The sequence below is a fragment of the Ursus arctos genome, unplaced genomic scaffold (assembly GCF_023065955.2).
Source record: "Ursus arctos isolate Adak ecotype North America unplaced genomic scaffold, UrsArc2.0 scaffold_23, whole genome shotgun sequence".
In the NCBI taxonomy this organism is placed as follows: Eukaryota; Metazoa; Chordata; class Mammalia; order Carnivora; family Ursidae; genus Ursus; species Ursus arctos.
This window is the reverse complement of record NW_026622908.1, coordinates 37530801-37541965: the sequence shown is the minus strand read 5'-3', so window position 1 is coordinate 37541965 and position 11165 is coordinate 37530801. Positions and strand designations below refer to the sequence as shown.

At 40.1% G+C, this 11165-nt stretch overlaps 1 protein-coding gene across 1 annotated transcript; it reads right to left on the bottom strand.

Annotated features, from left to right (window-relative positions):
* Positions 1-2716: 2716 nt before the first annotated feature.
* On the bottom strand, positions 2717-10818 carry LOC113249060 (membrane-spanning 4-domains subfamily A member 3). The gene is made up of 4 exons (XM_026490618.4): positions 9385-10818; positions 8544-8678; positions 5550-5606; positions 2717-3226 (listed from the first exon to the last, which is right to left on the bottom strand). The coding sequence occupies exons 1-4, from the start codon at positions 9535-9537 to the stop codon at positions 2972-2974; spliced, it is 600 nt and encodes a 199-aa protein (XP_026346403.3). The 5' UTR covers positions 9538-10818; the 3' UTR covers positions 2717-2971.
* Positions 10819-11165: the final 347 nt, after the last annotated feature.

The following is an 11165-nucleotide window of genomic DNA, read 5'->3' as shown; positions in this document are numbered from 1 at the left end:
TTTGCTATACTTCGTTCAACCCTTATAACAACTGATAAGGTCGTTGATATTTTTTAAATATTTTATTTACTTACTTATTTACTTAGAGGGAGAGCACAAGCAGTGGAAGGAGCAAAGGGAGAGGGAGAGAGAGAATCTCAAGCAGATGCTGTGCTGAGCATGGAGCCCAATGTGGGGCTTGATCTCAGAACCCTGAGATCTTGAGCTGAAAGCAAGAGTAGGTTGCTTAACCAAGTGAGCCACCCAGGCACCTGGAGGTTGTTGATATTATCATACCTATTTTATAGGTGAGAAAAAACAGGACAGGGAGATCAAGTAACTTGCTCAAATTCACACAGGTAATAAGTGACAGTATCAAAATTTAATGCCCGATCTATGAGATTCCAAAGCCTTATTTTTTACTTCTCTGTTTTACAGTTTCTCACCATCCTTTGAAGAACAAATGTTGATACTGCTCTCAAAGTCCCCAGTCTACACCATCATTTATGTATCAGGGCATGGGGGAATCTCAGCAGCTGACTGAAATAAAATCTCTGAGGCTTGACCCTCCCATCTCAAATATAGTAAAAATGTATCTTCATGATAATGATGGATTTTTATTTGAGTTTTTACAATGCTGATGTCAGCTAAAGTCAGGAAGTGTTTTTCTGCGATGAACAAAATCGGACTCATTTTCTTTTTCAGTGGGTGGTTGGGAGTCGGGTTTAGAGAGAACACATAAACCAGGGATTCTTCTACTTGCCTTCTTTGAACCTTATAAGGCAGTGGAGTAGGTGGGTAAGAAGAAAGAGCACCGATTCTGGGAACAACGTTGGATGGTGATCACAGAAGGTACGAAACCAAGAATGTCTAAAGAAGTGTATTTTTCCTTCCATATCCAAACATACTAATGGGGTTTATAAGTAGAACAGAAAAATTTGAATCAAATGTTCAAGTTTCTCATGATTGGTGCCATAAGAGAGTAGGATTGCGTTTTGCAGGCTCCCATCCTCCTGAGTTCTTGAATGAAGCTCTGACCCACTGGAGATTTAAGCTTGAATTTCCTTGCTCTCAGACTTATTTTCATCAGGAGGCATCCCTGCTTACACGGAATTGGAAGGAAAGGAAATCACCTGGAAAATAAAACATCAACGTCCAAGAACAGGATCATCGCCTCCCTCTCCTTCCATCCCTTCCTCAATCACCATGACCATTGCCAATTACACATGATTGCTGATTATTACTGTGCTGAGGTTTTCTGTACACGGTCCTCACAACAAACATCAGAAGAGAATGAAAATGCTTTCATCTAATAGTTGAGTTACCTAAAATCTGGAAAGAATTCATAATTTTTTCCTGGCTATACAACTAGAAACTGACAAGTTACAAGGAGATCATTGAACTTAATTATATCTATATAAAAATGTACTAAATGTTATTATAACATTTATTATAGTGTAGTAGTTGTATTATTATTGATATTTTAATTTATTATTATCCTAATTATATTACTATTACATTATACTATGATGTTAAACATACATTGAATATTATATTAAATACACTGTTTCCTCATTTTCCAGCCTTCATTCCATCCCTCATGTTCCTACCATCTCTAACTCCAGGTACCCCACAAATCATTACTGTATAAATGTGTCTTTCCAATTCTGGGAGTCAGAGAGAACCTCAAACCCTAGCAGACCATGTGAATTATTAGTCATGGAAACAAACCCACCTCAATCGAATTACATGAGCTTTCTATGCACCACATGACTGAGACAGAGGTGCTGATGCACAATTCCAGCAAGGTAAGGATCAGCATTAGGGACATCAGGCCCTAGGGGATACGATGCCTCATATCAAACCCAGTACAAACATTCAGAGGGGAAACAATGTCATCAGGAAACCAAATATAACATCTCCCACCCTTAAAACAGAACAAAGTGAACCATAGATTAGGTTTAAGACACAGACACACACCAACACTCTTTAAGAGAGATTTTGTCAACCTAAAAACATGGAAACATTTTCCCTGGAGAGACACATTGAATTTCTTTATGAACCTACGTGAAGTAGTCAGGGGTGAAGAAACCGTAGAGGCAAATGCTGATACTGTCGCTAACATCTCCTAATTTGAGTCATAGCAAACCAGGGAGACGAGGAGGCAGTTCAGGAAAACAGACAAAAACAACCCCTCTGCCATTTCATTAATGGAACCTCATTAGAGGGTTTATGCATTTACACCATCGCTAGAAACTAAACACTAAACTCAAATATTAAACAAAAAATTACTAGACTAGCGAGCCCTCTATTATCACTGAGACACCTCGACGAAGCAAATACAAAATTGCTCCAGAAGGAAAATACTATGAAATCCACATGGGGGGGAAAAATCAGACCCATATAAATATAAACTTGGCTTATTAAAAATACAACGTAGAAAAAAAGGAGGCACAAACTTCTATGCTAGCATACAGGAGGACTGGGAGTCAGTCAGTAAAAATAGATCATAAAATCGGTCATCATGGAGAAAATAGGCAAATTGGAAGGAAAAATCTTAATTCTAAGTGGACCTCAGATGAGGGAGAATATCTAACACAAACAACAAAATCATTTGGAAAGGCTCTTAAGGAACTTCGCCTTAAAAATAAAATGCCCCCCGAAATTCAAAAGTGAGTCATGATTTGAAAATCCCAGACCACAGAGAATACTGCAAATCTCCCAAGTCAGTTTTATTAGTAAGATCCGAGATAATTTTTTTTTCCATTTGATCTCTCTGGAGAGTGTAACAGTAGTAGTAATAAATATTAATAAGATAACACAATGTGCACTGTTTTAACTGTTAATCAAATATTAACTTGTTTAATCCTTACACCAGCTCTGTGAGACTGATACCATTACTATCCTCATTTGAAAGATGAGCAAATTGAAGCACAGAAAGATTGTCGAACTTGACCTTCATTACAGAGCTAATAAGTGGCAAAGCCCAGATTCAAACAAGGTTGCATGATACCTGATACACTATTCTTCTGTACATTTTAGACTGTGTGAAATACTTCATAATTAAACATAATTTTTGAAAACATACGTTTGAAAAGATGCCCACGTAAACGCATAAGTCCTGTGACTGTGAAGACTCACAATTCTTGAAAGAGTGCTTATTAACTGCTAAATTTACTGAGAGAAAAACAAACCCAACTAGAGCCACAGCAGAGCTGGCAATACACATTCCAAAAGCGTTTTGCACCTAAAAAAAAGAATAAGAATTTTCCATTAATATAGGAAGCACACCCTTCCTTCCTTTGGTGGCGATTCATTTCAGTTAATATCAATTCAAGGTTGCTTACACGCCCAGCATCATCCTAGATTCCAGGACGCATCAATGAACAAAGATCCATACCCCCGTGGAGCTTACATTCTAGCAGCAAAGAAAGAAAACAACTAAGCATACGAACAGATAAATTACATAGTATTTTTTAAAGGGAGTAAGTATTATGGGCAAATGGAATGGAGTGAGGAGGACCTGGACATCCAGAGAGGAGTGGAGGTGGTGGTATTAATAGAAATGCTGCCCTGGAAGAGGCAGTGAGGAGCCAAGTAGGATACGCAGGAGGACAACTGGAGGAGAGTCCTTTCAGGCAAGGAAACAACTGAAAGCCCTTCAGCCAGAGTATTGCAGCCATGTTTGGGGGAAGCAAGAGGACAAGGTGGATGGTTGGAGGGGAGTGGCCAAAGTCAACTATATGAGGAACTGAAGATGGAGAGAGAGGGGAGAGCTGATCACACCCAGCCCTGCAGGTCTCCAAAAGGACTTTGGTTCTTACTCTGAGGAACATATAGAGCCCCTGGAGGACTTTGAGCAAAGGGGCAACACAATTAGATTAATGTATCAAAGGGAACACTGATGTCTCAAGAGGGACTGGTTTAGAGAGGGCCAAGGGTAGAAGCAAGGAGACCAATTAAGAAAGATGGTGGTGGACTGGATGAGAAACAGTCAAACTTTGGATTTAGCTTGAACGTAGGGCCAACAGGTTTTGCTGACAAATTTGATTCAAGATTGTCAAAGAATGAAAAATCGAGGCTAGTTCTCAGGTTTTTAGCCTGGGAATCTGGAAGGAGGGAGTTCTTATCGGTGGACACGGGGAGGACAGTGGAGGGGGAAGATTTGAGGAGGAAGATGTGGAGTAGAGTTTGGGGGCTTTTAGAACTCTAAGTGGAAGCAATGAGATCCACCAGCCTATTGCCCAGGAGGGAGATCTAGGCTGGAGGTATTTATTCACTGTTGTGGGCGTACAGATGTCACTTGAAGCCATGAGCATGGATGAGGTCACCAATGGAATGACTAGGGCAGGTGACAAAGGATTGAACTCTGGGGCACCCCAGCCTTCAAAGGTCAGAGAGAAGAAAAGAAAGGACATTGAGGAGGAGACACCGAGAAGACAGGAGGAAAACCAGCTAATTGAAGTGATCAAGAGGCCAAGTGAAGAAATTATTGGAAGGAGGAGTGACAAACTATGTGTTAAAGTGGCTCATGAGTCAAGTTAGGTAAGGACTGGGAATTGGTCTTTGTGTTGCCCACATAGAAGTCTCCAGTAATCTTAAGGAGAACAGTTATGGAAAGGGGATAGGGAAGAAAATAAAGCCTTATTGGAATGGCTTTAGTTGAAACTAGGCAGATCTGAATTGGAGACAGTATAGATAATCCCTTTAAATGGTTTAGCTACAGAAGGAAAAGCAAATTGTGCCCTTAGCCATCAGGAGAAAATAAGGTCAAAATGTTTTTTTTCTGTTTAGAGCACTAACTGGATGCTTATAGGCTGATTAGAAAGATCTAGCAAAAAGATATTTGGAGCGGTGCACTTGGGCTGAAAAACAAAACAAAACAAAACCAGAATGGAATCTAGTATTCAAGTAGGGATCCTGGCTTTGAAGAAAATCATAGAGAGGTCACTTGCTGTAAGAGGTTAGAATGAAAAGAGAAATGGTACAGACCTGGTCCATGAAGTGGATATTAGAGTGGGGGCCCGAATGTTCTCTAATGGCTTGAAGTTCTCAGAATAGGAGGCAAGGTCATCAATGGACGATAAAGGTGAGAGAAAAGGGACTGGTGTTTGAGGTGGCCATGAGGGAGGGGGCAGAGTGAACGAACTAGGGAAGTTGTGTAACTGGAGAGAGGATTCAGACGGAACACATAACAAAGGCGTAGTAAGTGTGTAATGAATCACTAAAGGAATAGATCTCTTGGCTTTCAGTTGCGGAATTAAGGGTGGAAAGTGTACGGTGGAAGTAATTAGAATGGGTCAAGTTTCACGACCCACAAAAATCAAGAAGCTTTTTTCTGAGCTTCAAAGTCATCCAATATTCAAGGTTACCATCCCAATAATCATTCGGAATCTCTATGATTTTCTGATAATTTACCACCTGAACACCTGAAGAAAAGAGAATTTTCTTGCACATTACATGAGACTCGATGTCTCTGTTGAATTCACCAACCTCTACTCTCCTCTTATTAATGGATAACTTATTTCTAGTCCTACGATCATAGGAAGACAAGAACAACTGCCACTTACCAGCGTTCTTGTGGGTTTTCTCCCGGCTGCAACAGATAGGGATCCTGAAACAATGAACTGTTCGAACACAGGACATGAAGCAGATAAGAGAATACTAAGTCTCAACTATTTTTTCTTTGTACTCCTTTGATTAGTGGCTATCTAGCAATGGTTGCACAAAACTTCTGTTTTACATTCACATTCTACCACATGGAATTATACTTGCTGTTCATCATTTTATAGCAATAAAATTTTAAATTAGTTAAAAATTTGAGCAAACATATAATATTTTCATATGTTTTTTTTTTAAAGATTTTATTTATTTATTTGACAGAGATAGAGACAGCCAGCGAGAGAGGGAACACAAGCAGGGGGAGTGGCAGAGGAAGAAGCAGGCTCCCAGCAGAGGAGCCCGATGTGGGGCTCGATCCCAGAATGCCGGGATCACGCCCTGAGCCGAAGGCAGACGCTTAACGACTGCGCCACCCAGGTGCCCCATATTTTCATATGTTTTATGTCTGGCTTTTTATAGGTTATACGAGCATGCATACTTTAAAAACATAATACATACAAATATTTAATGTAACATAATTGTCTTTATGCTTCTATTTATAGTAAATGTAAATAACATTTATTTACATACACACGCACATGTAACATTACTCTCATGCTCTTACCCAGGCTTCAGACAAGGGTTTGATTGATTGCATTAGATGTCCTAAAAGAACTTCTGCAAAACTGCCTATATTGATACACCCACTAAGTTTTACATGACTATTTTGGATAAGCTATTGTTTGCATGACTCTAATTTGAGAAATTGAATTTTTTACAAGTTCATGGTCTTCTTAAAACTTCCTTTGGTTTTATACCTCATAAATCCTACGACCATTTAAAGTCACTCCTATGGTTTGAAGGCAAAGTTGCCAAAATCGTGGAGAGCAAAAGCTTGCTACATAAATCCAATTCTTGAATTCTGACTGAACGCGAAGGAACAGGTTTGAATTCCCCTTCAAAGTGGTTATCACAAGCAACTGCAGGCTCGCTAGAGCTCCACGGTCAAGAGCATACGCTCTGCATCCTGATGCCATCTGTAACTTGTATTCATTCTGCACCTGAAGCAAAGTGTCAAGCCCTCCTTTGCCTGTGTTTCTTTTTCTGTAAAATAGAGATGTGAATATCCCCATGTGAAGGTCACTGACCTTAGAGCTATATGGGGATAAAATGAAATAATACACAGTAAGGTCCTAGATAGGGGCCCAGCACACATAAAGCACTCATATCATTAACAAGAGCTAAGATTTCTATTTTTTTTTTCATTTGATTTCATAGTGACCGAAAGAGAAGGTCCTCATATTATTTCTACTATCTTAGGAAACTGAAGGGCATGAGCTTAATATCTTTTCCAAAGTCACACGGTTTGATAAGGATTAGTAAGAGGAAGACTGGGGAGTAGAGGGGATCACACAGTGCGTCCACATATAGCAGGGCAGGGATACAGAGGGAAGGGGAGGGAGACGAGGGTATGTTGCAGGTAAGGCCAGATAGGAAAGGCTTTGTTCCACGTCAGGGATCTTAGACTTTGCCCCGTGGCTGATACAGAGCCAGAGAAAAGCTTCCGGCAATGGGAATCCAACAGTCAGATTTGAATCTTAGTCTTGAGGATGGCTTAAAAGAGTGAGCTCTGGTTCCCTGATCACTTCTTTTCAACAAACGGACCTCAGCTTTCTGAGAAAAGAATATTCTTTTCCGATTGAATAATCGAAACCCTTCCTTACTCTCTTTTCTACAATATGGAAATTTCCCATTTAGATAGTCGGGATTCACAATGCAGAGAAAATGTGTACTCCAGGTTTGCTAGGAAAAAAATCCAGATTCTAACTAGGTCATCTAAATGATCATATTAATTACCTAAACATTTCAGAAATGTTAAATCCAAATTATGTGCATTAGACTATATTCAGAAACTGAATATAATCTTTTGTCAGAATGGGAGATCTGATTCGGGTCAAGAAATTTTGGCCAGATGATGAGCGATTTTGTTTTAAAGGACATCTGAAGGGCAAAGGTTTTGAAAAAAGTCAAAGCATGAATAAATCAGAGCTCAAGATTTGCTGTAAATTTCTTTCTTCTTCATTTGCCAATTACATGCGCCATGTACTATTTTCAGCTAAACTTTCCCATCTTTGACACGCCATGGTAACATCTTTATTTTCATGTTTAGTCTGAGGCCGAACACAAATAAATTCTCAAAGTTCTAACACCAGAATCTACAAATAAAACAATTCTGGTTAATTACTTCCTACGCATCACCTTTCAAAAAACAAACCGTCAGGTAGGTGATAATCAAATAACAAAGTTAAATAAATAAACTTTAAGATCACCTAGGACCAAAGCCTATTTTATTGATTATATTTTGACCCAGATAGGGGAAATCAGTCTTCTGATTCCCAGACTGTGATCAATAGGCAAATCGTTTATGTCCCAAACCAGGACTCTCTTGGCTACACAAGACAATTCACCAATACTCAATTGTCATTTGATTTTCCTTTTCTTTTTTTTTTTTTTAAGATTTTATTTATTCGTCAGAGAGCACAAGCAGGGGGAGCAGCAGGCAGAGCAGGGAGAGGGAGAAGCAAGCTCCACGCTGAGCAAGGAGCCCGATGCGGGACTCGATCCCAGGACCCTGGGATCATGACCTGAGCTGAAGGCAGATGCTTAACCATCTGAGCCACCCAGGCGTCCCCTCATTTGATCTTCTTAGTATCCACAAACATGATACCTGGGTTTAATACATGAATACATTAACTTCATGTTTGGGGCTTAAGTTGTACTCAGCAAATATGATTTCTCTAAATCAGAAAGGCACTTTGTTTTTAAGACATGGGTAAAGAATTACAAATCAACCCCATAGCAGACAATCTTCAAATCACCTAAGAACGACACTATAATAATCAAACACATTTCTAGCAGTGGTATCTAGCAGTGATCTCTGGTCAGGGAGAATGAATACTCACAAATATAGGACCCCACAGTGGATAGGCTGTGTAGGAGATAAAGAAAAACTGACTGAAGGGATGGAATATGTTTTGTAAGGAAGCTAGAAAAATACCCAGAACCAGAACTGTGGCTCCATTCAGAATCTGGACAGCCTGTAAGAAGGGGGGAAGAAAAGCATAATGGTCATATACTTGTATACATCAGAGACCATGTTAATTTTCTTCAGAAAGGAGATAGCTGTGCTTGAAACGATTATAAAATCAAGCCTAAGTTAACTGGGCAAGGGCTTGGCCTGGGAGGTTTTCATCCCCTGCTGTCCCCACCAATCCCAGTGGCAGCCCTTCAGCTCCCTCCCCCTCTCCCCCTGCTCCCGTTCATTCTCACAAACTCCTTCCAGAAAGCGGCAGAAGGGTAGAGGCAACGTGGCTGGTAACATAGATGGGGTCAAGTCTCTTCCTAGCACATGATGAAGGCGCTCAGACATTAAACAGCAGTTCAGTGAGCCTTTCTTCAACCCAATTTTTAAATTTGAAATACAGAATACGAGTTCATAAGGACTCAGCCTCCTGATGTGGTGGTCAGACTGGAGTCCATTCTCCAACATGGACAGGACGTTTCCTACTCCCCGGGTCTAAAATAGGCCCCAGTCTTTTCTTAAAGAAGCACATTATTGACTCAGGGATGAATACCTCAAATTCCTCCTGATGTGGATAAACAAGGTTTTCCACATGATATTTATTTTCTTCCATCTTAAACCAATTTTTATTTTTATTTTTTTTTATAATTTTTATTTTGTTATATTAGTCACCATACAGTACATCCCCAGTTAAACCAATTTTTAAACTAAAGTTGACATACCCCAAGGGCTTGTAGTTTCTCCTTCTGGTGATTTTGCAATTCGTCGTTGCGCTGGTAGACGGAGTTTACCACCTCTGGTTCCGCCTGCCTTGCTGGGGGACCACCGGCTGAGGCCGTCCCAGGCTCTGCATTACCAACTTCTTGAGAGGCCATCTGGGGTTACTGATGGCTGTCACAGAAAAGAAGTCCAAAGGTTTGACGTTTTCCCCCTTTACCACTAGCTAATATTTTCTGAGTGCAACACAAGGCTTTGATTCTGTCCATACATCAGAACGACCTCACAAATGCAGCAACAATGTACATTGTTGAGTTTCATTTTGTCTCGGAGTAGTAATCATCAGACAATTGTAGGAAGTCTGGGTGCCTCATTTAACTTTGAAACAGTGAAGAGTGATTCCCTTCTCATTTTTATACGCACATATACATTATTACATAGCCCGCTTTTCTCTTCAAATCAATCTTAGACAACCGGACAGATGGTTTCACTGAGCGGTGAACTCGGGTGAGGAACATGACTTCGGTCATATTCCTATGATAACAGTAGGTATAATTTATTGAATACTTACTGCTACGTGCCAAACGCTGTCTTGTTGCTGCGAATGGGTGAACATATTTAAGGCTCCCGACAGTCTATGTTGCAATATTATTCCCACTTTAAAGATGAGGAAATTGAGGCATAAAGAGGTGAAACAACTTACCCAAACTTACACAGCTCATAAGTGAATTCAGCTCTACTAGAGACATTCTACTTTAAGGTCCAACTTTTTTTTTTAATTCATTAGGCTGGATGGTAATATATGGAAGATGCCCTTCTGGGCAGCCATATAGCGGTGGAGAGAGTTCACTCACCATGGAAGAGCCAAGTTGAAGTCTGAATTTGGCCACTTACTAGCTGAGTGATCTAGTAATGGGAACCTCAGTGTTCACATATGTAAGTGGAAATAATTTTAATTTCATATTAACGTTGCAAGGGGCAACTTTGATAAGGTATGAAGTCCCTAACCTAACAAACAGTTGGTAAACGTTGACTTTAACTTATATTCTGCCTTGCGTCAAAAAGGACTTAAAATATTGTATATAAAGGTCACCAAAACACCACCTCAATCATTACACCTAAAAAATACGTGTCATTAAAATATACACAGTATGTTCAATCTCCGACAATGTAACTTCACAGTATAAAAACTGATACAGGGAAACCTTATTTCGAATGGAGTCAGGAGGCCGAAATGGGGGGCTCTCATGCCCTACCACTCCTCTTGAGTTGTAGACCCAACAGGAAGAAAAGCACCTGGCATCTTCCAAGTCGACACTCTTTCCCAGCGAGGATCAGTCAGCCAATGAGAGACTGTCACGACTCACCCATGAAAACCTACCTGACTTTGAGCTCTCAGTTGGCTGCAATGGACTTTTTGTTCATAACAGTAATTCCCAAATCCTATCTCTCCCTCTATAAAAAAAAAAAAAAAAAGGCAGTTCCTCCTTTTTGTTCTCTGGACTTGCCTATGATTTCATTGCAGCTTGCCTGTCCCAGATTACAATTCTCTGCTCCTCCCGAATAAACCCATTTTTGCTAGTAACAGAACTGCGTTTGATCTTGAAGGTTAACAACCGTGTCCTCCAACACAACGTGACTGCAAAACGCTTATCGGCTTTTACAGCTGATGCGGTGGAATGTAGGGGATTAACTGCAAATCTATTGCGTACTGTTGGGTTCTGCCAAGACTACTGGCTTTGAGTTTAGAATAGTATCTTAATTTCTCCTTTTTGTTGAAAGTTGT